Source organism: Ipomoea nil, unplaced genomic scaffold (assembly GCF_001879475.1).
Source record: "Ipomoea nil cultivar Tokyo-kokei standard unplaced genomic scaffold, Asagao_1.1 scaffold1421, whole genome shotgun sequence".
NCBI lineage: Eukaryota > Viridiplantae > Streptophyta > Magnoliopsida > Solanales > Convolvulaceae > Ipomoea > Ipomoea nil.
In genome coordinates, this window is record NW_017617849.1 from 4,710,229 (window position 1) to 4,737,281 (window position 27,053).

General features: G+C 35.7%; 4 protein-coding genes and 3 long non-coding RNA genes across 8 annotated transcripts; 5 read left to right on the forward strand and 2 right to left on the reverse strand.

The window, feature by feature from the left end:
* The first annotated feature begins 1,856 nt into the window (after nt 1–1,856).
* On the forward strand, nt 1,857–4,886 carry LOC109187933. 2 transcript variants are annotated; one of them, XM_019338348.1, is made up of 4 exons: nt 1,857–2,326; nt 3,267–3,416; nt 3,841–4,533; nt 4,638–4,886. In XM_019338348.1, coding segments are annotated over exons 2-4 (720 nt in total). In that variant the 5' UTR covers nt 1,857–2,326; nt 3,267–3,391; the 3' UTR covers nt 4,640–4,886. The 2 variants fall into 2 exon arrangements, with proteins under 2 accessions (XP_019193893.1, XP_019193892.1); XM_019338347.1 differs by lacking the exon at nt 3,267–3,416.
* LOC109187936 lies at nt 2,759–19,125 on the reverse strand. Its single transcript, XR_002055332.1, has 3 exons — nt 19,113–19,125; nt 15,342–15,349; nt 2,759–2,841 (listed from the first exon to the last, which is right to left on the reverse strand). It is a non-coding gene; the product is annotated as an uncharacterized LOC109187936 (long non-coding RNA).
* On the forward strand, nt 8,627–10,167 carry LOC109187937. The gene is made up of 2 exons (XR_002055333.1): nt 8,627–9,114; nt 9,226–10,167. It is a non-coding gene; the product is annotated as an uncharacterized LOC109187937 (long non-coding RNA).
* On the forward strand, nt 11,529–14,342 carry LOC109187931 (external alternative NAD(P)H-ubiquinone oxidoreductase B4, mitochondrial-like). The gene is made up of 9 exons (XM_019338345.1): nt 11,529–11,645; nt 11,772–12,045; nt 12,149–12,358; nt 12,429–12,679; nt 12,785–13,004; nt 13,087–13,191; nt 13,269–13,526; nt 13,774–14,015; nt 14,099–14,342. Exons 1-9 carry the CDS (start codon nt 11,554–11,556, stop codon nt 14,184–14,186), a joined length of 1,740 nt encoding a protein of 579 aa, XP_019193890.1. The 5' UTR covers nt 11,529–11,553; the 3' UTR covers nt 14,187–14,342.
* On the forward strand, nt 15,402–23,919 carry LOC109187938. The gene is made up of 3 exons (XR_002055334.1): nt 15,402–15,415; nt 15,741–15,742; nt 23,785–23,919. It is a non-coding gene; the product is annotated as an uncharacterized LOC109187938 (long non-coding RNA).
* On the forward strand, nt 17,162–22,775 carry LOC109187932 (diacylglycerol kinase 5-like). The gene is made up of 13 exons (XM_019338346.1): nt 17,162–17,368; nt 17,564–17,778; nt 17,870–17,992; nt 18,070–18,198; nt 18,517–18,602; nt 19,054–19,177; nt 19,651–19,699; nt 20,727–20,809; nt 20,918–20,985; nt 21,296–21,367; nt 21,687–21,774; nt 21,913–22,029; nt 22,207–22,775. Exons 2-13 carry the CDS (start codon nt 17,578–17,580, stop codon nt 22,525–22,527), a joined length of 1,461 nt encoding a protein of 486 aa, XP_019193891.1. The 5' UTR covers nt 17,162–17,368; nt 17,564–17,577; the 3' UTR covers nt 22,528–22,775.
* LOC109187935 (protein THYLAKOID FORMATION1, chloroplastic) lies at nt 22,863–25,443 on the reverse strand. The gene is made up of 5 exons (XM_019338349.1): nt 25,086–25,443; nt 24,556–24,823; nt 24,066–24,282; nt 23,597–23,712; nt 22,863–23,220 (listed from the first exon to the last, which is right to left on the reverse strand). Exons 1-5 carry the CDS (start codon nt 25,291–25,293, stop codon nt 23,130–23,132), a joined length of 900 nt encoding a protein of 299 aa, XP_019193894.1. The 5' UTR covers nt 25,294–25,443; the 3' UTR covers nt 22,863–23,129.
* Between the last annotated feature and the right edge of the window lie 1,610 nt (nt 25,444–27,053).

Genomic DNA, 27,053 nt, shown 5'->3' on the forward strand with positions numbered 1-27,053 from the left:
GAGAGAGAAATCAAGGGATCATTTACCCAAATGAAAGAATGGATGATTTTCTGAAAAAAAAAATAAAAAATTGGAGAGGTAGAAGAATGAAAAATGAAAAACTTGTTTACTAAAATCATCTCTCCAATTATCTAACTTCTCTCCATTTTCCAACTCTATGTATACTTTTGGAAAATTTCAATTTGAATTTCTCTAAATGAAAGAGTGAGAGATGACAGGGGTGAACATTGAATAGTGCTTTGGTGGCGGGAGGTATGTTGTTTGATTCCTATTGTACACATCTGACTCAAAGCATCCACACTAAGGAGGTGTTTGGTTGGATGGAAAACATTTTCCATGGAAAATGTTTTCCTAAAAGTGAAGGAAAATGATGTTTTATGTTGTTTGGTTGGATGGAAAACATTTTCCATTGGAAAATGTTTTCCTTAAGAACAAGGAAAACAAATTCCTAGCTTATGCTAGGTATTTTGTTTTCCATGGAAAACTAATATGACAATTTTACCATCATTATTCTTTATTAATTACTCTTATTATTATTATATTATTATTGTTGTGTAGGGTTATATTTGTCATTATACTCATTATTCTTTACCATTCCAAACTCAACCAAATAATGGAATTCATATTCCCAGTAATTTCTTTTCCACCAACCAAACAATGGAATCTGTTTTCTTAGAATTTATTTTCCATGGAATTTCAATTCCATTTCCCTTCAAATATTTTCCAGCGAACCAAACGAGATGTAATAGTTATTTAAGAGTTATTTCTACATGAATTCTCTCCACCCAAAGTTAATAGCTGATGTGGGGAGGAGTTATTTCAAAAATATTTCTCCCGCAAAGTATGGTATATTTGTGAGCCCAATAGGTAAAAAAAATAATTAAAATATAGTGGATTAAATGGTGAGTCTATAAAAAATTGAGAAATAACTCAAAACTGATGTGGAGAATAGTTTTTTTGTGATTAAATGAGATGGTGGAGGGTGAGGTGGAGACTGAGACCTACAAATAACTGAGAAATAACCTCAACTGATAAGGATGCTCTTATTTCATTTCATTTCCTTTTCTTTACTTTCTTTCGTTCTTCTCCTTTTCTTTACTTTTGTTATTATTATTATCATTCTTTTTTTTTAAAACATTATTATTATTATTATTATTATTATTATTATATTTTTTCCTTTCCCCTTCTCCTCGTGTACACAGAGTTGTTGTTGTTGTTGTTATTATTATTGTTGTTGTTGTTGTAGAAATGCACAAATGATATATGGAATGATTGTATTTAATGAAATCAGAGAAATTAGAAAAATAAAAAACTGGAGAAATATGAAATGAAAATTAGAAAACTAGAGAAATGGAAAATTGGAGAAATGATGAAGGAAAACTGGAAAAATGAAGTTAACGACCTTCAAGTTTCCTTTTATAAGGATGGGGTCCACAAAAAAAAATTAAAGTAAATAAAATTTTATTGCATTGCGCACTAGATGTGCCTAGCCGAACGGGTAACCCAATTTTTTTTCAAAAACTAATTTTCCTTTTTTTTTATTCCCTTGTTTTTCTCTTCTACATGGACCTTTATAAACTAAAAAAGCTCTTACTAATGAGGGTGTTTTTAGAGATATGTAATATGTAATTGGGGAATTTTTTTTTTTTCCCTTTTAATTTCTTTGTCTTTTTTCGTTTTTAAAAGTTTAGACTACTAATTATTAGTCAAAAGACCTTGTGATCAAGTGATATAAGGTGATTCTTCCAAATAAAAGATAGTGAATTCTAGCCATTAGTAGTACTAAAAAAAATTAGAAAAAATTCATTGAGACTTCTCCCCAATAAACGAATAAATAAATCTAAATTCACCCAAAACCAGGGTCGGGTTGGCAAGTTGAAACCACGGGGGTGTAGGATTACCCAAAACCCTAGTGCCCGTCCTCCTAGAACCCCAGGATTATCCGAAGCCATGTCGATTACCCTCTCAACATTCCGATCTCCGAACATATTTTTCAAAAACCCCATAAAACTCTCCTCACATCCCCCACTGTTCAATCGGCCTCATCACAGTAACCAAGCTCCATTTGACTCTTTTCAACCCAGAACAAGCATATTGAGACTTAGAAATGCGCACAAATTTCCTGGCCTTCTCTCAACGAATCTTGGACTTTCAGTGACTAAGAATCATGGCTTTTTGGCTAAAGCTGAAAACGGGGGAGAAGGGACACAAAATGTGGCGAATGAAGTTGAGATTGAGTCGCGCGGAGAGAGCTCTATGCCGGAGAGGTTCAGGTCTTTGACAAAGGAAGCTCCTGATAAGCCTGTGAGGTGGCCTTTTTTAATAGGTACTCAAAAAATTAAATCATTAAATGCTTTCTGATACTGTATTTTACCAACAGTGGTGCTTTGCTAGTTTGATTATATTTTGGTGTTAATCCTGAAATGTGCTTGTAATTTAATTCTCTATGGAAGAGGAGGTGAAGGTTTTTGAGTAATGGGTTATTTCCTAGTTGATTAGGCTTTTCTGTATTAGATTTACACACAGTTGATTAAGCTAAAATCAAAGAGAAAAGTACCATGGGAGTAATTAGTGTTTACCACAGAGAGAATCAATCAGTGTGAAGAAGTGAGGTGACCTTGCTATATCAGAAAATATTACAAGTAGATTATGAATCAATCTGCTTTTTGTCCTAGTAAGTTATTGAAACTAGTATATTTATCTGTTGATGCTGGCTGTGCTAAGCGCTGTGATAATAAAGAGAATTTGTTATTGGAGGTTTTTGGCAAGTTTCTGGCTGTAATGTACTTTAGCCAAAAGTGCTATAGGTGGAACTAATGTTGTTGGGACTACAATGAGTTTCTTTTTTGTTTCTCAACGTACTAATGTTGGTAGGATATTTTATAAACCTCTCTGTAGTAATAAGCCCTAGGTTGGTGTCTTTTCAGGATTTTGTTGAGAATGTGATAATGCTATGAGACTTATAAATCATAATCTGGGTTCTGGGATCTCTTAGTAAACCATGCCTCTGGAATTGAGATACACGTCTTCATTTCGTATTTCTATTGCTGAATCAATTTGATGGGCAGAAATAGGAGACTACTGCATAATTTAGTATATACAGTTACATGGTTGTCCAAACTCCAAATGTGAAGAGAGATTATTTAATTAGGTGGGAGTGTGTTACCAGATTGAAGATGGTGGGAGTATTTGGTAATGATGTGTGCAAAAAAACTTCTTTAGAACATATGAGATAGTGGTCATTACTAAGGAGTGCATCTTCCAAGGTCATACTTTGTAAGGAAGGTGATGCAGTCAAGGTATGCGTTACTTCAGAAGAAGTTAGATGTTATGAGGTGTTTTTTACTTTTTTCTACATTACCTTTCTTTGCAAGCCTTAGAAAATACGGTCATGATGTGGCCTCTCTTTATTTCAGGTATTGATGATTCTTTGAATCATAATTATTGCTTTAGAGAAATGCTGTAGACTATCATGATCAAGCTAAATTTATGTAGTTTTAGAACTAAACTTTGTATAGTCAAGTGACCATGAATTTGTTGAAACACTTGTCTGTTTTCTGCCTCTCTGCTTTTACATTTTGTATTAAACCCCGAAGCACTACAGTTTTTTATGTACATAGTACATACATCCCCTGACATGACAGTCTATGTGTTCCTTCTTATGCTAGTGCTTCTTGACAAGTGACTTTCGACTTTTGGGTTGTAGTTTGCGATGGCTTACAAGTTACACCATACATTCTTTTGGCTAAATTTATACTACCCTGCAAAGCAGTATATTGCACTTGTCATTATTGTCATGTAGCCATAATGTATGTCCTGATTATTGTCAACAATTTGCAGTATTGGCCTTCCTTCTCTATGCCTGGAGGGCTGTCTTGTGGGAGCTGTCCATTTGGAAAGGGATTGTGATGGGTTTCTTCCGGTTTATAGGAACTATGATGAAATTTGCTTTGGCCAATGTCCTCTACTACATATTACATCCAGTCACTGCCTCCCTTAGATTTGTTGAGACAATACTTCACATCATTCGAACTTTCTACTCAGGGGTAATCAAACAGGCTCCTATTCAAGAGCTAACAAAAATGATCATTTTGGCATCTTTAATACTTGCTATTGCCGAGGCGACTGTTCCAGATTCCGTGAACAGCCAGCCTTATCTTCTGACAGTCGCTGGTTTTATTGGATTTGTTGCTGCAAAAGGTTACATTTCCGAGCTTTTCTTTTGGACAGTTCTGCTAGGCTTGTTTAGCTTTGGTCGGTGGGTTAAAAAGAGAGATTATGTGTCTTCCGCATTGCCAGTTGCAGCTGTATTAGCTGCAGTTGGAGAGCCGTGGATTCAAGCACTAGTAATGATTTCATATACCTCTCTGGCTATTGTTCAACACTCGAGGGAACCTGCAGATGGGAAGGAAGTCGAAGCCACCAACGAAGTTATAAGGGCTCCATTTCCTCTGCTATGCGTTGCATTGGCAATCGGTATGCGACTTGCTGCAAGTTGGGCTGGATATCGGCATTTGACTTGGATGATCGTTTGACAAGACAACCATTTGACTTGGATGATCGTTTGACAAGACAACCATTTGACTTGGATGATCGTTTGACAAGACAACCATTTGACTTGGATGATCGTTTGACAAGACAACCTAGCAAACTTTCCTTGAATCAAGTATACTTACCTTTTGGCTTGTACAGTCTCTTAGGATTGCTGAAGTTTTTATGAGTCTGGCATGGATATTTCCAGCATAATTAAATTTTGCTCTGTAATTCAGTTTCTTTCCTTAGTTTTTGTTCCGTTACTTGCTCTGGATATTATGGCTTTCTTCAGTTCAATCTGGAGTGCAGATCAAACAGTAAATTCTATAATGGCAAACATTTTCTTTCTTTTAGCTTTTCGCTGGATAAATCCCCGTTTCGGATAATGGCAAATGGTCCTATATATATACACTAGTCGAGGGCACGCGCTTTGCGCGAAACGTCATGCCCAACAATCAATTATTATGTTCTAATTTTTTATTTTTTATTTTTAAAACGAGTATGTTCTAATTTTTAAATAATATATATAATTTTTAATAATTGTTATATGACAAAATAAATAAGAATACATAAATAAGTTATTTAGATACCAACATGATATACAAGAATTGAATTAGGAACATGCGGGAGGACATTAGATTTGGTTTTGAGGGAGATAATGAAGATGTTAGCTAGAATAATGTAGTGGTTTTTTTTTTTTTTTTTTTTTTAAATGTTAAAAAAAAAAAAAAGAAAAAAGAATGGAGTGTTGGAATGTTGGAGAAAAAAAGAAGACAAAGATCACATCAATGCAAAGAGGGAGAAGATATAAAAAAAAAAAAGTAATGATAAAGTTGTTATTTCTTTAAAAATTGAGGGCAATTAAAATGAAAAAATAAATCAAAAATTAGATAAAAAATTTTCATTCATTAAATTTGAAATCAATGGTAAACAAGGAGTGCCATTTTTTAAGGGTAAATGGCAACTCCCAAATATAAGTATAGGGGATATATATAGTTGGGAAAATAAAAAAAAATAATAATAAAAAAGTGAATGGGACTTTGTTTTTATTTTTGAAGAAATTACATAGTTATATCCTAAATTATATTTTATTATTATCTTGAAAAAAATTAAAATTTTATATTTACATGTTAATTGAATAGGATATTACCTTGTTTCAAAAAATAACTAAATGACAAAAAATAGATGCAACAATAAACGCTGAAGGCCCTATTACGCAGAGTGTCTCATGATGAAGTCAAGCTTGCCGTGTTTAGCATGCATCAAGATAAGTCTCCGGGACCGGATGGCTTTAATCCGGGTTTCTATCAGGCTTATTGGGATATCATTGGTAATGATTTGGTTTATCTATGCAACTCCTTCTTTAGTTCAGGTCTTCTGCCACAAGGGATCAACCATACGCACATAGTCCTCATCCCTAAGAAGAACAACCCACAGATGATGGGGGACTTGAGGCCTATTGCTCTTTGCAACGTCTCCTATAAAATCATATCTAAAGTCATTGCCAACCGTCTGAAGCCGCTGCTTAACTCTTTGATCTCGGAAAATCAGTGCGCTTTTGTCCCTCAAAGATTGATTAGTGATAATATTATGTTGGCGTTTGAGACCCAACACTTTTTGAGAAGGAAAACACAAGGGAGAGAGGGGTTTGCTGCAATCAAGGTGGATATCTCAAAAGCTTACGATAGAGTGGAATGGCCTTTTTTAGAGGCTTTATTACTCAAATTGGGCTTTGACGCAAAATGGGTTAATTTGGTTCATCAATGCATCTCTACTGTCTCTTATAGTGTGCTTCAAGAAGGGGAGGAAGTAGCTCATATCACGCCCAAAAGGGGACTCCGTCAAGGGGACCCTCTTTCTCCATACTTATTTATTCTCCTTGCGGAAGGGCTAAGTGCAATGATGAGAAATCTGGAGACACGTGGTGTTATTCATGGAATTGCTATTGCTAGGGAGGCACCGAGGATTTCACACCTCTTTTTCGCTGATGATAGTTTCTTCTTCATCAAATATGATCAGCGGGAAAGTATGGCTTTAAAGGAGACTCTGGATTATTACGGCAAAGCATCTGGGCAGATCATCAATTATGAGAAGTCTGCTGTTTCATTTAGTGCCAATGTTAGCAGCAACATGAGAGATCTTGTTAAAAATATTCTGCAGGTTAGCAATGATGGTGCAGTTGGAAATTATCTTGGTCTTCCCTCTATCGTAGGGCGGAACAAAAGGAGGATTCTAAGCTTTATTAAGGACCGCATTCTCACTAGGATGAAGAGTTGGACGAACAGGTTCCTATCTAGAGCAGGAAGGGAGGTCTTACTGAAGAATGTAATCCAAGCCGTCCCTCTGCATGCAATGAGTCTTTTTCTTCTGCCCAAAGAGCTGATTAGAGATCTTGAACGAACCATGAACTCTTTCTGGTGGCGGGGTGAATGCAATGGCAGACGAGGTATTAATTGGAAGGAGTGGAAGCATCTCACCACTCCAAAAGATTGGGGTGGCCTCAATTTTAGGAACATGAGGGACTTCAACTTGGCCATGATCACCAAACAATCCTGGAGAATGTTTCAAAATCCATCCTCTTTGGTGGCAAGGGTGTACAAAGCTAGATACTTCCCTAATTGTTCTATATTGGAGGCAAAGAAAGGGGGAAATCCGTCTTATATATGGAGCAGCATTGTCGACTCTCTGGACATTATTCGCAACCATAGTAGGTGGAGAATTGGCGATGGTAGGTCTGTCCGAATTTGGGGGGACAAATGGCTACCATGTTTATCTGATGCTACGGTGCAGTCTCCACCTTTTCCCATGCTTGAGAACGCACCAGTTTCTACACTAATTAGGGAGGATTCGTCCAGTTGGGATGCTGAAGTTATCCGAGATATTTTCGGGGAAAGGGATGCAAACTTGATTCTCAGTATTCCTCTTCCTCTGGCTGCGAGAACAGACAGACTCATTTGGAATGATGATCATAATGGTACCTTCTCTGTTAAGGGTTGTTACAAGGCAATATCTACTCAGCATGATCCTATTCAAAAAAAGAAATGGTCTACCATGTGGAAGCTTAATTTACCAAGGAAGGTCAAGGTGTTTGTATGGCAAGCCTGTTCTGGGAGCCTTCCAACTGCCGATCGTCTTCGTTCCAGAAGGGTAGAGTGTCAAACTCAATGTTCTCTGTGCCAATCAGCGGAGGAAACCACCACCCATTTATTTATTGACTGCAGGTTCGCGAAGGAATGCTGGGATCTAATTGGCCTACCAGTTCTCACTAATGCCACCTCTTCCTTCGAGCTTTGGGTTGATATCCTCGTTACCATGCTTGATAAAGATCAATGTCGTCTCCTTTTCTTGATCTGCTGGAAAATATGGCTTGCAAGGAACGACAAGATATGGAACAACAAAAACACATCTAGCAGATGCCTTGTTGAGGGAACCAAATATTTCCTAGCAGATTGGAACTCAGCTTGGGAGCAAGATTCCAGTAACCCATGCATAAGTTTACCAGTGATTCACAAGTGGGAGAAACCACGGCTAGGTAATTTGAAGCTGAACACCGACGCTGCTGTTAACATTACCCACAACCGAGTGGGGTTTGGCTGGGTGTTGAGAGATCATAGCGGGCAATTCTTGGCGGCATCAAGCATTCCAGGCGTGGGAGTTTCTTCACCAAAGGAGGCTGAGGCTTTGGCCATTAGGGAAGCATTGAGCTGGATCAAGAGAATGGACCTCCACAAAGTGCAGGTTGAATGTGATGCTTTGCAGATTGTCCACAATCTCAATCGTGATCAAGATGTGTCATCATGCGATTTAGTGTTGCTTGATATTAAAGATATGCTTCGTTCTCTTACCGACGTTGCTATCTCGTATGTTAATCGTACTGCGAACAGTGTTGCCCATAACCTTGCTAAGAAAGCCTGTTCTTTGTCTGTATGTCAGGAGTGGGTTACTATCCCTCCGGTTTTTATTGTTAACGAACTTCTTGCGGATTTAATTTAATGAAAGTTCTATTTGTTTCAAAAAAAAAAAAAGAAAAGATGGACCTCGAATTATTAGCCTATGGGTCGGAAGGGATAACGATTGGCTTAACTCAGCCGTCTCCTTCTGTAACCCAAAAACGCAAATTAGGGTTTTAGAAGCTCATTCCTTTTCTATATAAACCAAAACCCTCTCGTTACTTACACATCAATCTCTGTAGACCTTGATACTCAAACATGAATATATATCCAAATTTCTGTGTTTATCTCTCATTGTGTATTTGTTTGTACTTATCTAGTTCTGCACGTAGCCTCCCGGGCTCGTCTGAGATCAATGTGAAGAAGAAGAAGCCCCAATGCTCGTGCTAAATTAATCTCGCCGCTAGTGTTGCAGCTTAGCCCTTTGTACCTCTTTTTCCATGGCTGATCTGTGTCAATTCAACGGCTACACTTGCTTGTTCTTGAAATATTCGTCTTTGATTTGAATTTTCTCGATTTTTTTTCAATTGTTCCATTGTTTGCCTCTCCTCACCTTTAGCTTCCTTTCTAATCGTCAATGAAAGCAGTGGCTAGTCATGGAGGCAAAAATTCATCGCCGATGTTACGTGGGGTATTCATTTAATGTTACTGATTTACTCCTAAGTACGTCTGCTATAGTTTCTACGTTTCCAAATTGGATCTGCACTTTTGAACTCATCTGCTATTATTTTTATGTTTAAAGGTCTTGGCGATGATTAAAATGGATTTATCCGCGCTTCTGAGAGCAATCGATGAAGCAAGAACAAATAAATGGTTGAATTTCTTAATATGAGCCTGGAATTTTTTATTTATTTTTTGTTTCAATATGCACAAGTATCCTCTTTATTTGTTAATTTGTGGCATTGATGATAACAGTTCAGCTTTCAAACGCCAGTTCTGCTTCTGAATATCCTTGATTGATAGAGCTGTTGTTTTATCTGAGCCTATTGTTTTCTTACATCATCATAAGTTTATGATATTTATCTTTGTTTCTTGATTTTGAGTTTTAACTATACTCTTCCTCTGCCTTTTAGTGGGTGTAGGGTCTGACAAACTCAGAAATTTAAGTGCTGTTTATCAGCTTCTCTCTGGCAATCTGACTGGGATTGGAGTTAAATCATAGCACAACATATCTTTTTGGTTGCATGTATAATCTATAATTCATTGCCTGTGATGCTTTAATCCGTATTAATGAGGTGTAGTGGAGCCAAGTCCCTGCATTGCAGGGGGAACCTCCTTGGGGAAGCTACATTCCAGATGATCATGGTGGATTTTCTGAGGCATTTAATCTATAGTGTAAGCTTTCAAGAAATTTTTTTGTATTGAACTGAGTTTATACTATGTGATTAACCCAAAAGGTTTAATTTTGGTGATTGCAACTGATAAACTCATATATTGAGTGTTGTCCATCACCTCCTACCTTCGGATGTTCTACTGGAATGGAGTTAAATAACAGCACAACATCATGTTCATTATGAAGATTATTATTGAAAGAGATTGTTTTGGAAGTGATCGAATATTTTGTGAGGATGTAGAAAGAATTGTAAAATTTATGCTGTTCTGCATTAGTAGTGTAAAGATGTGCATACCCAATTGGATATGTACACTTGTAATACTTATTTTTGAATAATGATGAATCATGAAATTTGTTTGGAAGTTTTATATCTTCTCTGCTTGTGCAAAATTTTGAATATTTTACAATTAAATATGACCTGCATTACACCGCAATCGCAACTAATACCCTGCTAATTTGTTTAAAATTAGCCATTAAAATATTAAAACAACACATAATTTTTATAAAGCAAATAATAGAAATAAAGGAGCTAGAAGGAAAAAAATTTGTTTAACATAATATTCTTTTCCTATTTTCTCAAACATGAATAGCTATTATTGCGTTAAAATGATTTTTAAGTCTTAACATTTGAAATGATAAATGATTCAATAAATTATTTGAACAATATTACACTGTAATTACATAGATGATGAAATTTTTTGATATATACACAATATTAATAGTAAATAGAAATGTACTTCTACAATTATGCAACAAATGAGAAATATGATTTTTTAAAGGAAAATGGATGATAGCTTAGGGGCGAAAAGTGAGCAAGATCAACATGTATGCAAATTTTTTTAAAGAAATGTTAACAAAGGAGGAGAATCATCCCTCATGATCGTGTTGAAATCGCACTTACATCTTTAGTTAAATAATGAGTTAAAGCTTCCAAACATCTAGTTAAATAATGCCAAACATTATTTCATACAGATACAATATTATGGGGTAATGATATCTCACCCAAGCTTCTATACCCATTCTTAACTATATAAGATCAAAATCCAATATTGATTGGGGTTTGTAAAATAAGATAAATCAATATTGATTGGGGTTTGTAAAATAAGATTAGCGTCCCTAAAAAGCCGATGAATTAAGTTTTTTTTTTTTTTTTTAATATAACTTAAAAATCTTTTTGAATAAGCAATTGACATGAAATTAAAAATTTCAAGAATCATTTTAGAAAAAACTGTTCTTGACAAGTATTTTTTAAGAAATTGCAGACATTTAAAAAACTAATAATAAATCAGACTGATACAATTTATGATATTTACCCATAGAAAATATATTTGGTGGAAAAAATTACTAAGTTTAAAATTAAAAAGAGAAAATTGATAGCTTTTCAAAAACAATTTCGAATAGTTTAGGAAATTATTAATTAAGTATCTCCGAAGCCCGAATCTCACGTCTGACATTGGCGAACAAACAGAGCGGAGTGTCCAGTCCTTGCAAAGCTAGTCTTCCCACAATAACGCAAATTCAAACCACCCCACTAATGACACCTGTCCTGTTTCTTCTCGTTTGACAAGTCAACCCCTGAGAAAATTACTCTTCACAGACAGTTACTCCACAAAAATATTAGGGAATTAACTAAAAACACTTCTGCCTAAAACTTTCCATTTTTAACATCATTTCATCTCTTTATATATTCCTTATAACTAACTGTTTGAACACACATTTACAGAGGATTAACTCGCCATGAACGCCGGCAGCAGTTTTTTCCAGAGAGCCTCCGCGGCTTTCCGCCGCTACCCCTTTCTCCCCAAAGCACTCGTAATCGTCACCATCAGGTGTTTTCTCAATCCCCATTCGCTATTTGGTTCAGATTCTTTCCCTTAGACGTAACAAATGATCTGCAAAAACTGTTTTTTTTTTTTTTTTTGGGTTGAATTATGGGACTGTTTTTGGTTATGCAGCGGTGGAGGTCTAGCGGCATCGACGCAGACGAATCTACTGGGCACTGCATATGCGGATGCGGGTGAGGGTGAGGTGAAGAGGAAGAAAGTTGTAGTCTTGGGAACAGGTTGGGCAGGCATGAGCTTTCTGAAAACGTTGAAGGATCCGTCCTATGATGTTCAGATCGTGTCTCCTCGGAACTTCTTCGTTTTCACTCCGCTGTTGCCCAGTGTCACCGTGGGTACGGTTGAGGCGCGCAGCGTTGTGGAGCCAATACGCAAAATTGTCAGAGGGGTAAGTTCTGGGTTCTCCGATCCGGTGAATAATAATGAGTTGTTAGTTAGTCGTTGGATGTTCTAACTTTTGTGTTCTTGATTCTTTCTGTGCACAATAATAGAAAAAGTTTGACGTCCAGTTCAAGGAAGCCGAATGTTACAAGATTGACACAGACAAGAAGAAAGTGCATTGCCGTTCATCGCAGGAGTCCAGTTTGGGTCGTTCTGCGGAAGAATTTTCAGTAGATTATGACTACTTAGTGATCGCCATGGGTGCTCGTTCCAACACGTTCAACACCCCAGGTGTTGTGGAGCATGCGCACTTCTTGAAGGTATTATGTTTTTTAAGGTGGTCGTCTTTTGAAATCTGTTCACCATAACATCCATGTTGCTTGGATTCAGGAAATAGAAGATGCCAAGAAGATCAGGAGGAATGTGATAGATTGCTTTGAAAGAGCAAACCTTCCCAGTGTTCCCGAGGAGGAGAAGAAGAGGCTTTTGAACTTTGTAGTTGTCGGAGGTGGCCCTGCCGGAGTTGAGTTCGCCGCAGAGCTTCATGACTTGGTGACAGAGGATTTGTTCAAGCTGTACCCACATCTCAAAGAGTATGTCAATATAACACTCCTCGAGGCCGGGGATAATATTCTTAACATGTAAGCAAAACTTTGATTAACTGGGTTAACTGTTAATTATCATAAGATCAGAGAACTATATATATATATATATCAGTAACTTGTTGTTTGCTCCTCCTCCTTCAGGTTTGACAAAAGAATTACAGCTTTTGCTGAAGAGAAGTTCAAAAGAGATGGCATTAATCTCAAAACTGGGTCGATGGTGGTTAAGGTTTCTGATCGTGAGATTACAACCAAGGAGCAAAGCACTGGCAAAACAGTGGCAATACCTTATGGGATGGTTGTCTGGTCCACTGGTATTGGAACTCGCCCTGTTGTTACAGATTTCATGAAGCAAATTGGCCAGGTACGTACCCTTCTTCTCCTTCCTTCCATTGAATTCAACCAATTAGCTAGTCTAATCCATGACATTTGTTTCTGGAGTGCAGACAAATAGGCGAGTATTGGCAACAGACGAATGGCTTCGAGTGGAAGGATGCACAGACATATATGCCTTAGGTGACTGTGCCACTATAAACCAACGTACAGTCATGGTATGTATGAATAAAAACGAAGCAATGGGAGACTATATATACAGGAAACTCTTTTTAAGTTTGAAGTTTTGTTGCAGGAAGACATTGCGGCCATCTTTAGCAAGGCAGACAAGAACAATTCTGGTACCCTGAAAGTGGAAGATTTCAAGGAAGTGATTCATGACATAAGTGAAAGGTATCCTCAAATAGAGATTTATCTCAAGAAGAACCAGATGAAAGGTTTTGCTGACCTACTGGGGAGTGCAGAAGATGGCATTGAAATCAACATCGAGAAGTTTAAGAAGCTGCTCTCTGAGGTCGACCTGCAAATGAAAACTCTTCCTGCTACAGCACAGGTCAATATTCAACACCATTGAGCATATAATCATTAATGTGCAATCCAACTATCAGCTTAGACTTTTACTTGAGATGTTGGAACCCACCACACACGTAAGGGGTGACATGCTTCAATTATACATTTATATTCAATCCATAAATCGTCCTGACTTTATGATCCTAGCCAGTAAATGACCACAAGAAAGTACACCAATCTTTGGTCCATATCCGCTCGTATATATTAATCTTCCCTTTTTGGTGTTTCAGGTTGCTGCTCAACAGGGTGCTTACCTTGCAGACTGTTTCAACCGCATGGAAATATGCGAAAAGAACCCAGAAGGTCCAATAAGGTTCCGGGGGACAGGACAACATAGATTCCGTCCTTTTAGGTACAAACATTTGGGGCAGTTCGCTCCACTGGGCGGAGAACAGGCGGCGGCTCAGCTCCCCGGAGACTGGGTTTCCATAGGACAAAGCACCCAGTGGCTTTGGTATTCAGTGTATGCAAGGTAATAATATAATTAATGTTTCTTCTGATTCTTTAACTAACGCAGTGATTATGTGGTTATGCGAATTTGAAATGGTGTTTCAGCAAATCGGTAAGCTGGCGCACAAGGATTTCGGTAGTCACCGATTGGGTTCGGCGATTCACTTTTGGTAGAGATTCCAGCCGGATCTGAAGCACTCACCACTGTACGTTCGTGGTTGCAGATTTTTAATTTATCTGAAGCACAAAATAATCATTCATCTTACACGTTTATGTAATAGTCGTCGGAAATTTTAATTTGTTTTCACTGTTCTCTCTAAATCCACATATCTGCAGATTCTGCTTATTACAGATCAGCATTGCATCAACTTAGAGATCCTTTTAAACCAATAGTTGATCAGTGTTAAAAACAAGAATATCTCTGTTGCCTATAGGCTATAACCAACAATTATATCATACATCAAATATCAAGATCGAAAATTCTACGACCCTTGTATCAAAAGAGTGCTTAAATCGCTAATTTGATTTTTGTTAATATATTCTCAGATCATGAATACGAATTTCTTTATTATAAAAAAAAAATTAAAAAATTCATACTGTCAGAACACACTAAATAGTAAAGGACGGGCCAAATGGTCTGCTCCATCCACATAGGCGAGGATCGAACCCAACCTCATGCTATTAAATTCCTGTTATTGTTATGATGGGTCAAAATCATGGTGGAATTGCCCAATTGTGTAATGAAATGCAACTTTAATTTATTAATCAATGTCATGAATAAATTGAGACAATGTGAAAATGATATTAGTGTCATCTTATCATTTACTATTGAGAGACAATTTAATTATGAATTGATTTTATTTTTTTGCGGTGTAATTATAATATCATTTTCAATTTTGTCATTAATTAATCAAAGACTTATTTGATTTTTTTTAAAATTGATTAAATGCAACTCACTTTATGAAGACTCAATTGATTAAAAAGGTAAAATAGGTCATCGAACTTTAGCTGAAAAGTTAACTAGCTCCCTAAATTTTTTAAAGTTGCAATTACACCCATCAACATTTATTTTGATGCAATGAAGTCCAAAAATCAGTTAATAACATGCTATCGCAGGTCATTAGGGATCCAACCACCCTCCGATAAAATTTTAGGCAAAAAAGTGATCGGTAATCGGCGAACGGTCACCGGTCACGGAGAAGGAGACTCAGGTCGCCTTCCAACTGGAGAAGGCGATCTAGATCGCCTTCCAGCCGGAGAAGGCAACCACGCCTTCTCTACGGAGAAGGCGAAGGCGACTTTGATCTCTTTCCCCGAGACCGGCAATCGTTCGTCGGTCGCCTGTCACTTTTTTGCCTGAAATTTCGTCGGAGGGTGGTCAGAACGGCAAATTATGCTGTGCATCCGTATGCACCATGCATGGTGCATACGGATGCAAAAACGACGTCGTTTCAATAAAACGCGCGACTCCCCTTAAAAAAAAAATCAGGTTCGATTCCCAGCAACAACATATGAACTAAAATTCCATAATCTAATCTATGAACTAAAAATTTCAGAATGAATGAACTAAAATTCCATAATCTATAAACTAAAATTTCAGAATCGATGAACTACAATTCCATAATCGATGAACTATAATTCCATAATCAATGAACTATAATTCCATAATCTATGAACTAAAATTCCAGAATGAATGAACTATAATGTTGTTGCTAGGAATCGAACCTGAATTTTTTTTAAAGGGAAGACGTGCGTTTTTTAATAAAACTACGTCGTTTTGGCATCCGTATGCATGGTGCATACGGATGCCAAGCATAACGATTGGGTCATAACACTAATGACATGTGATAGTAGGTCATTAATCAGTTTTTGGGCTTCATTGCATTAAAATAAATTATTGATGGGTGTAATTACACCTTTAAAAAGTTTAGGAGATAATTGACTTTTCATCTAAAGTTCGGTGGCCTATTTGACCATTTTTCCCTTTAAAATTTTGGAATATTAAATATAACCAAATTGATAATCAATTATTAAAAATGGAAACAATATTGTAATCAAATGTTTTTCTTGAATGCTATTGACTCTATTATAATGTAGTATCTGTTCATACATACTTTCTCAACCTACTAAAATACAAAGATTAATCAAATGTTTTTCTTGAATGTTATTAACTCTATTATAATGTAGTATCTGTTCATACATACTTTCTCAACTTATTAAAACACAAAGAGTCAATGCCCAAACATTGGAGTTTGAATCTGAAACCTCTCAAAATGGGTGAAATATAATTTTTATAGAGTAAGTAAAGTGGGTGAAATATACCAGGATTATGTGGTTTAATGGTATCCGCGTTGGACTTCCATTTGGAAGATTGTGAGTTCGAGCCTCAATGGAGGCGTTATTGGCTCTTTGTGTTTCAGTAGGTTGAGAAAGTATATGAACAGTAGCATCCAAAAGAAAAAAAAAAAAGTGGATGAAATATAATTTTTATAAGGAGTACTTAAATGACATAAGTTTGATCTGTATTTGTTGTATAGGATCTTAATATGATTTGATTATCTTCTGTAGTTTGTAAAAGTCTGTTATACATGATATTTTTAATGTTATTTGTTTTTTATTTATAGTTTGTATGTTATTATAGAGTGCATGATGACTCTAAAATAAAGTAACAAATAAGTGTACATATAATACTACTTTTTGGTTTATGAAAAAGACATAGCTACTACAAATATGCTATAATTAACAAATAATTATGAAAAATAAATTAATCTTTTTTTGAAAAATAAATTAATCTGAATTATCTATAACTGATCAATTTAAACTAAAAAATTAATAAACCACAAATGAAATAACAACACGGAAACGAAGCTTCTTTTCGGGTGCGTTTGTACTAACTATTGTGCAGTAATGTTTTTACACATTTTTTGTCATAATAATTCATTATTAATTATTAATTACTTTCTCTTAAAAGACGTGACAAAGTATACTATCTTAATTAATTTATTTTCCTCTTTGTCATAATAATTAATTGTTTTTTATTTTTTTATAAAATAATAATTAATGGTTAATAAGTTTCTCTATAAAATAATAATTATGAAGTATATTTTTTTTTTGAAAGGAATTAATTATGAAGTATATGTTTCTTAACGAGAGTATTTTCTGTGCATTAAATAAATCTCCGAACCGGTCAACTCTCCACTGCCCAACAATGTGCTGGGAATAAAGTAACGGATATTGCGGATTGGTTAGTTATACGCTTCGTGTCCGAGAATCCGAGATCTGATTTCATACTCCAAGAAACTCTTCACACTCTTTGATACTGATTCTGATTGCGCCGGAAAAGTGTAAAAAAACACGAATCGACATCCATTTCAGGTATGTTAGTCCGTCCCACGAGATTATGCACTTTCCTTTTTCAGAATACGCGCAACATGCAAATGATTTTTTTGTTTTTTTGGAACTTGATCGCCTTAGAAATGAGGATGAAGCATTTCAATTTTGTATGCATAAGTTATTTGTTTAGTTGTTATGGGTGGCTTTTAGTGTACTGACGTTTTGATGTATTTGAAGGCTGAAATTTAGTGATGAGTTTTAAATTCTCCGATGATCCCATCACAAGGGAGTTCTATATTCCGACGTATATCTTTGTGCCTGAGGTCGTTGGTGAGACCGAGAGTTTACCGGATGTACCCTGCCCGGTGCTAGTGTTCGTCAATTCTAGAAGTGGGGGCCAGCTGGGTGGAGATCTTCTTACCACTTTTCGCTCTCTGCTCAACAAGCACCAGGTTTTGAGTTACTCCGCTTTTGTAAATTCATTAATGTTAGCTATTTTGTGTTTGAGTTGAGGTCTTAAGCTAATGCAATTGGTAATTTCAGGTCTTTGATTTGGGAGAAGAAGCACCTGATCAGGTTTTGCGTAGGTTGTATCTGAATCTAGAAAAGCTCAAGAGCAATGGTGATGTTTTAAGTCGAAAACTCGAAGAGAGATTGAGAATTATTGTGAGTTGAGATTTGGAAAGCTTTTGTCCTTAGTATGCTTTACTGTTGCAATATCTTATGTAAATTGAGTTTTCTAGGTTGCAGGCGGGGATGGCACAGCTGGCTGGCTTCTCGGAGTTGTTTCTGATCTCAAACTATCTCGGTCACCACCAATAGCTACCATGCCTTTGGGAACTGGAAACAACCTCCCGTTTGCATTTGGATGGGTATGGTAAAAATTATATCATAGTTCATTGTCTTGAATGCACAAGTTTGTCTATTGTTATTAGCCAAAACACTCTTGTAGTGATGTAGTGGGGTGGCCAGTGATCAGCCTGCCAGTTGTTAGAGTATGGAATTTCTCTCTTATTCTGAGTTCTATGCTATCTAGAGAACTTGTATTAATTATGTTCAATCCATGCAAGCGAGCTATTTGCTGATAAGGCCAAAATTCTGACCTTGTGTTATCTGTTTATGTGATGGATGAGGAAATATTTTCTTCTTGTAGCAATGAATCTATATGGTGTGCAGTTTCTAATTTACAGGGAAAGAAGAATCCAGGAACAGATACCCAGGCTGTGCTCTCATTCCTGATCAAAGTGAAGGATGCAAAAGAAATGAACATGGACAGGTTTTGTGTTCAAAATGCTCTTTTTTGTCGAAGTTTGTAAAGAAATCTCAAAATCTTTTAAATGGACATAATTCAAATTCATATATGCGATAGGTATGTTGTGTACCTTTTTACCTTGGAACTAATTATTTGGCTTATTCTTAAGCTTAAAACTTCTCAACTGTTGAGAAACTGTTAAATTAGTAATTCTTTAGCCCATTCTTTGAAAGTATAAATATATTCATTGTATAATTTCTTTAGATGCATATCAGTACAGCATATGGATTATGAATTTAATGTTTCAACTCACTTACAACAAGCCTAATTTTAGGGGCCAGGAAACATTTCCCTTAGCTAATTTAGCATAACTTGAAGTGATATAAAACTTTTATTTGTTAATAGCGAGACTAACACTTAACTTGGCAGTTCAGTATTAGCTGAAAGATGCTGAAAGTTTTGGAATATGATGTAGTTGGCATATCCTGATGAGGATGAAAGCACCAAGACAGGGTTCTTGTGATCCCATTGCACCTCTTGAATTACCTCACTCTTTGCACGCATTCCACCGGGTATCTGAATCTGATGAGCTTAATGTGGTAAGATGAGTTGTTTTTTGTGATTACTAGTACATCTGATTTCTTAACAACAGTGTACTAAAAATGTGTTTCTCTATCGTCCTAGTACTCTGTTAATGGTTTGCTTAGCTCTATGACCCTCATATTAACTGCTTAGTAATTAACCTTTTATCCTCACCGGTTTAATTCCTTGTCTATTCCTGGCATTCTCTTAACTTCTGTTTTAAGTTTAATAGTGAAATACTCTGTACTATTTTATAAAATAAAATAAAATAAAAACATCAATAATCAATTTCTACCGCTTTGATGTGCATTTAAAGAAAAAAAAAAATTAATGCTTTATGCCTTTATCGATGAAGAATACTAGAGAACCTATAATTGGTTGCATTCCCATTTTCAATATTACTTATCAAACTTTTTCTTATCTTTAAAATAAAATAAAATAAGGAAAAATTTTGCAATGTTTCTTATTTTAAACTTTTAATTTTACTCAGGAAGGGTATCACACATTCCGTGGTGGATTCTGGAATTACTTCAGCATGGGTGAGTTCATACTTGGCCAATGATACCACTAAAGGTGTTTGGATTTCTCATTTCATTGACAGGTCTTTGATTTATAGAGTATCTCTCTCATCTAGGTTTGCTACATTAATGTTTCCCAGCATCATTCAACTATAGTTACTATTTGGTATTTTGGTTGGGGTCAAGTATGAGAGCACTCTGCTCTATGAATGCATGTTAAGTAGTTCCCTAGTATTTAACTGCAGATAACAATTGAAAAAGTTAAAGACAATAGCTTCTTTTCCTTTTCAGCATTAAACTTTTTAAGTGTAGCTCACTAGGATAGTAATTGAAAATGACTTTATAACAATGAAGTAAGCAAGGATAGTAATTGGAAATGCTGTATATTATGTATCAGCTAAAAGGAAAATGGATTATTTGTTTTCCAAATCTGTGGTTGGCTCCAATGAGCTCCATCCATATATGTGGTTTTAACAGGACTCTGAAGGGGCTCTAATGAATTTCTTTTCTTTGTACACATGTTGTTTAATTACATTTAGTCAAACATGATGGTGAGTGATATAGGTAGAGCTTAGCCGTAATGAGCAAACTTATGTTGAATGGTTTTGTTATGCCTTAGCTTCTGTAGGAATTGGGATTCTTTAGTTGGTTACATTTTTCATAAGTGCATGTCTTGAACTTGTAGGCCCTTCAGACACTTGATTTATGCAAGTACAAATTGTCTAAAAGTGATCTAGACTTTTTTGGTTCCTTTAATACTTGAAGTTATGTAAAGTGTGAACAGATATATTAAAGGAAACTTTTGGCCTGTCTTTTATAGGTTTCAATTGCCTATTTTAGTTCGTAAAGTGTGTGCACATCAATGAGATCGCCAGTTAAACTGTAAAGTGTGAATAGCCACTATACACAAACAATATCAAGATTTTGTTGCAGGCAATTAGTTCTGCCTGTAACTTCACTGCCGGTTAAGTCTAATCTTTCATGCCTCCCAAGTTCTGCAGCCTGGAATTTCTCCTTGTTTAATGGAAGGTTTTTTACCTGTTGACAGGGATGGATGCACAAGTATCTTATGCATTTCATTCTGAACGGAAGCAGAATCCAGAAAAATTCAAAAATCAGCTTGTTAATCAGGTGCCAATGCATAATTCTATTGTGCTTTGATGTTATGAGTTTTTATATGCTTTCCAATGTGGTAAGAAGATGGAGCTTTTAAGCTTAATATTCTTTTGGCTTGGTCAGAAAACATATGCAAAGCTCGGATGCACACAAGGATGGTTTGCTGCTTCAGTCTTTCATCCTTCATCAAAGTGAGTCTATAAGTGCACTTATTAGATTTCTTTTTGGAAGGCATAATGAATTCGATGCTGAGAGTTGCTGATATTGTATTGAGTACAAACTTAAAAACTAAGCCTTGTTCTTTTATTTTTGTTTGACACTATCAATGGAAAACCAGAAATATTCTGGTTCAGAAGTGGATCTTAAGATTTTTCCAAGTATGTTTAGATTATCTTTTTAGATTTAAATATATTATGCCCCTATAAGTTCAATGCCGCATAAGATGACAATTTATTGTTTGTCATATTATGTATTAGTGCTGATTCCAGTTTTTTTCTGTAGAAACATAGCTCAGCTTGCAAAGGTTAAGGTCATGAAAAAGGGTGAATGGACAGACCTCAAAATTCCACACAGGTAAAATGTTTATTGTTTGTAATGAAATTAACCTTATTGTTCATATTTCCAAACCTAGATCTTATAGTAAATCATCTTTTGCTTTTTATCTGTAATTTTTGCAATAAAGTTGCAACAGTTCCTTTTCTTGCCTAAATTGCACTAATTTTTTTCCTTAACTCTAATTGGTGAAGAATGTTAGATAGCAGTGTATGACCAAATGCAAATAACCAAGAAAAACACGTCATTTTGTGTCTTCTGCTACAGAATCAGTTAAAAGATATCTAAGCCTTCCTAAGACTGATCAACATATATACTTCCTCTTTTTCCCCACTTTCAGCATCAGGTCAATTGTATGCCTCAACTTACCTAGCTTCTCAGGTGGACTAAACCCTTGGGGAACACCAAATGTCAACAAACGCCGTGATGTATGTGTACTCTATACGAACATAATTTGCTGGTCCATGATAGGCCTTTCTAGCAATACAATCTCATGTTTATTATTTACCCATCTCTTTTTTGCTTGTAATGTCCATGATAAAAATACTTGCTTACCTGATGTGCAGAGGGATTTGACTCCCCCATTTGTAGATGATGGGCTTATAGAAGTTGTTGGTTTTAGAGATGCCTGGCATGGACTGGTTTTGCTTGCTCCAAATGGACATGGGACACGTCTTGCACAGGTTGAGATTGACAATATCCTATCCCTATTTCTAACATAATTTTGGCTTCATTTTGCAAAACTCTACTTCAAACTTCTGTCATCACACTGAAAGGAACACAATCTTATTTCCTAGTAAATCATTGGGGCTAATCAGAGCTTATTCCTTCTAATCCCATTTACTACTCTCCCTGTGTAGGCACCCAGAATCAGATTTGAGTTTCACAAGGGGGCATCTGATCACACCTTCATGAGGATTGATGGGGAGCCATGGAAACAACCCCTCCCTGTAGATGATGACACCGTCGTGGTAGAAATCTCTCATCTGGGCCAGGTTAAGATGCTTGCCACCCAAGATTGCAGATCCAGAAGCGTACTTGACCCCTCGAGTCCACATCATGAAGGTGAAGATGGAGATAGTGGTGGTGAAGAAGATTCAATCTCAGAAGAACAAAGAAAGTTTGGGGCAGCAGACACATTCAAGATTCCAGATGAAATTGACATTTCTCAAGTCAGTTAATATCGTTGTTTCCTGCTGTTACTGCCTTGGTATTATTTAGTACTTGAAAACTACCAGAATTGCTGTGCGTTTTAAATCTTTATAGCTGATAAAAACTACCAGATTTGCTGCGTTTTAGACTTTATAGCAACAGCCTTCATCTAGCAGTCTTGTAATTAATTGTAATAAGTTGTAGTGTACTTGCTACTGAGGAGACAGTTCTTGGATGGTTGCATATATAGAAATGATAATTATCAGTTATTTGCAAACAACACCTTCTTGAAGACCTCAGACTTGATCAAATAACATCATACACTATAAAAGCTTCCAAAAATGAAAAAAGAAAAAGATTTGAATAGGATAAATATGCGAGATGAAGTTGTTCCTTGTAATTAATTCTTAGTTGCACTTGCTTGAAGAAGAAATTACATACAGCAACTTTCTATTTGGGAAAATAATTAAAGGATAGATCTCTAAAATCACATCTAGGATTGTGATTAAAATTCCATTACAGATTTGCAGGTTGCCTGAGCTTCTGGAGATCCAAACTCTATTATACATTAAACAGTTTACAGCAGGAAAATGTCAACGAGGACCACGCGGGGAGAAGGAATATATTTGAATTACCGAGCTACACTCTCGTATTGCCCCAAACATTTTGTAACAGCCTCATTAGACTTCTGAGATTCCCTTTCTCCCCTTTTCTTCTTCTCCCTGGAAGGTAACGACAAGCAAAGATAAACAACACTTAACTAGGTAAAGTCTACACTAGATGAGAAAGATTCCGATTAAGCCATTAAGGAAAAGGAAAAGGAAAAGGAAAAGGAAAAGGAAAATTCAGGAATTATACTTTAAGAGGTAGGAAAATCAGACATTATGGAGTTACTCAAAGAGAGAAGCAGAAGAATAACGTTTTCCTCTTCCAATTAAGGAAAAGGAATCATGGCTTCTACGAAGTGTTGGGAAATGCTTTAAGATGATAAGGATTAAAAAATCATTAATTAATAAATAAAAATAAAATGAAAAATTGAGCTCCAAAAGAATTAAAGAACTTGTAGAAGTTAAGTCAGGAAGCAAGAAAGAGTTTCACCTGGCCACATATTCCTTTAATAGCTCTTTAGCCTGAACCAGCTTAGAGAGTAAGTTGCGATAAACATCAAGATCCCGGTCTACACTTTGTTTGTTCACATTCAGGGCAGCACAAAGCTATTGCGAGAATAACATGTCAATGGCAGTACTCATTGTTAAGAAAGTATGGAATATCAGACACTAGATGAGAAAGATTCACCAATTTAGACTTTCAATTCATCAACTCTCTTAGGACAAGCAAGGTTACATTGGTAACATTAATACAAACAGACCAATATACATTGTAAAATTAGCATAGTTTCGTAACACTGTAGCTCAAGAAATGAGTTTTTCATTACCATAGAAAAGTACGTAAATATAAATTATATAGAGAGAGATAATAGCTGTTGAGCTGGAATTATGCTTTGCCAAGTAGCATAATTGCACAGATTGAATGGAATTGCATGGTTAATGAAAACTATTAAACGTACCTTCTCTAGAATGGTTGGATCAGTTGCATTTGATAACTCAAGTAGGCGGAAGAGTCCAATTGCAAAGAACCGACTGTATCTAAAACTATCTTTGCTCCCAGCCCTTTCCGAGATGTCTTTTAGTATGCTTTCAACTTCTCCTTCCCTGGATGAAAAGTCAACTAGGCTATTGCCATCCTGAGCGCGTGCCCACTCTTCTAACTTTTGTGCATCAGCTCTGAAAAACAAAAACTCAGGATAGGGTGCGTGCAAAAGCAAAAGATGGAAGGATTGTATATTAATACAACATAATTGATGAGTGTGCCTAGCCATTCTAGCAAAATGTTACTAAACATTATAAATGCCATCTTTCTATGATAGCAACACAGTTATGAATCGAAAATGGATTGCAGATTTGCAGTTGCCAATGTACTTCAGAAGGCTAAAATGTAGATGAACCCCATTATTGCTCAGGCTATTATAAGAATGTAAAGGGATTCATGGAACAAACCTATATTGCTCAGGCTCCTCATTTAGTGCCTTAATATATGCCCTGAAAATGGCCTCCTTATCCTCTTCAGTTGGATAACCTTCCATGAGTCTATCATATACAGTAACAAACCCAAGGGCAAACACAGGATCATATTGATATGATTTCTTGTACCTCATCAAATGTTGCTGCACTATCAGTTCTTGTAGCACAGTACTATACACACTAGGAATCGGGCGTTTGTAAGCCCTCAAGAAATTCGTTTTTGTCTCTGACACAGTGGGCACATCTGAAATTGATTACAAGATCAATAATAGTAACAATTATTAAAAGAATCAAACTAATTAACTAGCAAAGCAAAAAGAAATAAGATAATGTAACCCATGAACTATCACAGATATAAAAAAAGAAAATTGAAAGGAAAATTGTACTATGTTTTCTTCAAAACTCCAATCTTTAATCTTTCAGCATTAATATTTTAGCTCCGGGTAAAACCAAAAATTGAAATTGAGCTTAAATATGCAAAAATTAGCTCTGAAACTGAATCTTGCCTGTGGACATGCAGTGAACTACCATGCGCGAGCCCGAACCCGAACTCGAAGTGCGGAAATTGAGAGAATCGAAGGCGAAGTTGGTGCGGAAGCGAAACGCATCGGAAGTGGAGGACAAGCAGCGAGCTGAGGAGGAAGAAGCATTGAACGCCTTCCGGTCCGGCGATTGACCGATCGCCGAGAAGGAGAGTGAAGTAACGGCGGCCATTGCTGGAGCTTTCGGGGGGAAAAGGATATGAAGTGACAAATGGATTTCCTCAGAAGCGGAAGTAGTTAAATTTCCATATCTATAAGAGAAAAATGAGAAAATTCTTTCTGGAAAACGAAAACGAAATCGAAGGTGAGGTTTGGATTTTGAGGCTTATCCAGCTTGGCGTTTTGGATTATTTAGCTTATTTTGTTTGTTTGGTTTTTTTTTTTTTTTAAATCTCTGACCTAACTATACAAGTCTCAGTTAATTCCGTGACGGAGTTTCCTCGTACTCTCGCTCTTGCTGTTGTGCTGTTGGCCATAAATTTTGTACGTCGGACGGTTTCTGTCACTTAAGTTTGTTCTTTCCCGTTTGTTGCCGCCGTTTCTCCCATTTTTTGTGGCTCTCATTCTTTGTTGTGTCTTACAAGCAAAAACTAATTGTTGCCCCAAAGCTAAAAATTATTAATAAAATCTTAATACATATATTATTTTAAATAAATTTTAAGATTTTAATAATTATAGCTAAAGAAAAATGTTAGAAGAAACCCATTTAATTTGTGGTATAATTCATTCATTAATTGCTAATTGATGAATATAAATAAGATATGATAAATAATAACTAATAAATTAATTTACAAATAATTAATAATTAATTTCTATAAAAATACAATAATTCATGACCCAATCAATCAATTTATAAGTATCTAGTTACCAAGGACTGTGTGGTTCAATGGTACCAAGTTAAACTTTCACATGGGTTTGATTCTCAGTGAGACACATAGTGAAAATCGACAGCATAACGATTGTAGATTGAGAAAGTAGTTATGAAAATATATTTTATCACAAATTATAATTATACATTTATAGTATTAGATAACAATGAAAAAAAGTTATTATAATCTATAATCTATCTATTTATGTTTATATCTACTATATATTTATATATTTATATATTAATAAATGCCAATAAAGTTAGGCCTCCAATTATTTGATGAAATGAATAGTTCAGATTATATTGATTTTAGTATTTTTTTTTTATTTTTTTACTTTACCATCTATTATATTATTTTCTTCTATTAAATAACTTCGCATTCGGTTAATATAAACTTTAGTAACGAAATATTTCGTTAAATATTTATTGTTCTTAATGTACTCATTGGTTTTTTTTATAAGAAATGTATTAGGTTTAAAAAGAAATTACAAATGGTCTAAAATTATATTTGAGTATTGTTTTAAAAAAACTACACTAACTTAATATGGCAAAGTTATATACTATAAATGTGCCCTTAAGTAACCCTCTCTCTTGAAAAATGAATGGAATCTTTCCATTGTAATCACATGACAGTGTTGGTGTCCTTGTTGCATCCACATTAATGGAGGGTCCTACCTTTGTGATATATATATATATATATATATATATATATATATATATATATATATTTGCCATTATATTAAGTCTGAAAACAAAGCATTACAAATGATGGGATGAGGATTGGAAGACCACTTCGAGCAATCAGACACATGTAAACAGATTACCTCGCTATCAAATACGCAGCCTGGTTCACTGATCGTTTGACAAAAGTGATAAACACATGAGATAGTTCACTCAATTGTTGTTTATCCTAATAATTAAAATAAAAGAAGACTCTCTGCTGGTTTAGTTTAGAGGTTGGATCACTTGGAGGGAATCTGATTCCACCTGAACTTTGCTGAGGTTCCTCTCCTTGAGCCAGCTCAATACTTCTCTATTAGCATCTGCTTAAGTCTCTCTTGGTA

Bases quoted from the DNA above. Each gene is read 5' to 3' on its own strand.
- LOC109187933 (XM_019338347.1), top strand. From the start codon at position 1,951: ATGTCGATTACCCTCTCAACATTCCGATCTCCGAACATATTTTTCAAA. The intron at 2,327-3,840 runs GTACTCAAAAAA...AACAATTTGCAG, and splicing joins GAGGTGGCCTTTTTTAATAG to TATTGGCCTTCCTTCTCTAT.
- LOC109187931 (XM_019338345.1), top strand. From the start codon at position 11,554: ATGAACGCCGGCAGCAGTTTTTTCCAGAGAGCCTCCGCGGCTTTCCGC. The intron at 12,046-12,148 runs GTAAGTTCTGGG...GCACAATAATAG, and splicing joins TACGCAAAATTGTCAGAGGG to AAAAAGTTTGACGTCCAGTT. The intron at 13,005-13,086 runs GTACGTACCCTT...TCTGGAGTGCAG, and splicing joins TCATGAAGCAAATTGGCCAG to ACAAATAGGCGAGTATTGGC.
- LOC109187932 (XM_019338346.1), top strand. From the start codon at position 17,578: ATGAGTTTTAAATTCTCCGATGATCCCATCACAAGGGAGTTCTATATT. The intron at 17,993-18,069 runs GTGAGTTGAGAT...TGAGTTTTCTAG, and splicing joins AAGAGAGATTGAGAATTATT to GTTGCAGGCGGGGATGGCAC. The intron at 19,700-20,726 runs GTGAGTTCATAC...ACCTGTTGACAG, and splicing joins CTGGAATTACTTCAGCATGG to GGATGGATGCACAAGTATCT.
- LOC109187935 (XM_019338349.1), bottom strand. From the start codon at position 25,293: ATGGCCGCCGTTACTTCACTCTCCTTCTCGGCGATCGGTCAATCGCCG. The intron at 24,824-25,085 runs GCAAGATTCAGT...AATCAATTTCAG, and splicing joins AGTTCACTGCATGTCCACAG to ATGTGCCCACTGTGTCAGAG. The intron at 23,713-24,065 runs GTACGTTTAATA...TTCTCGCAATAG, and splicing joins ATCCAACCATTCTAGAGAAG to CTTTGTGCTGCCCTGAATGT.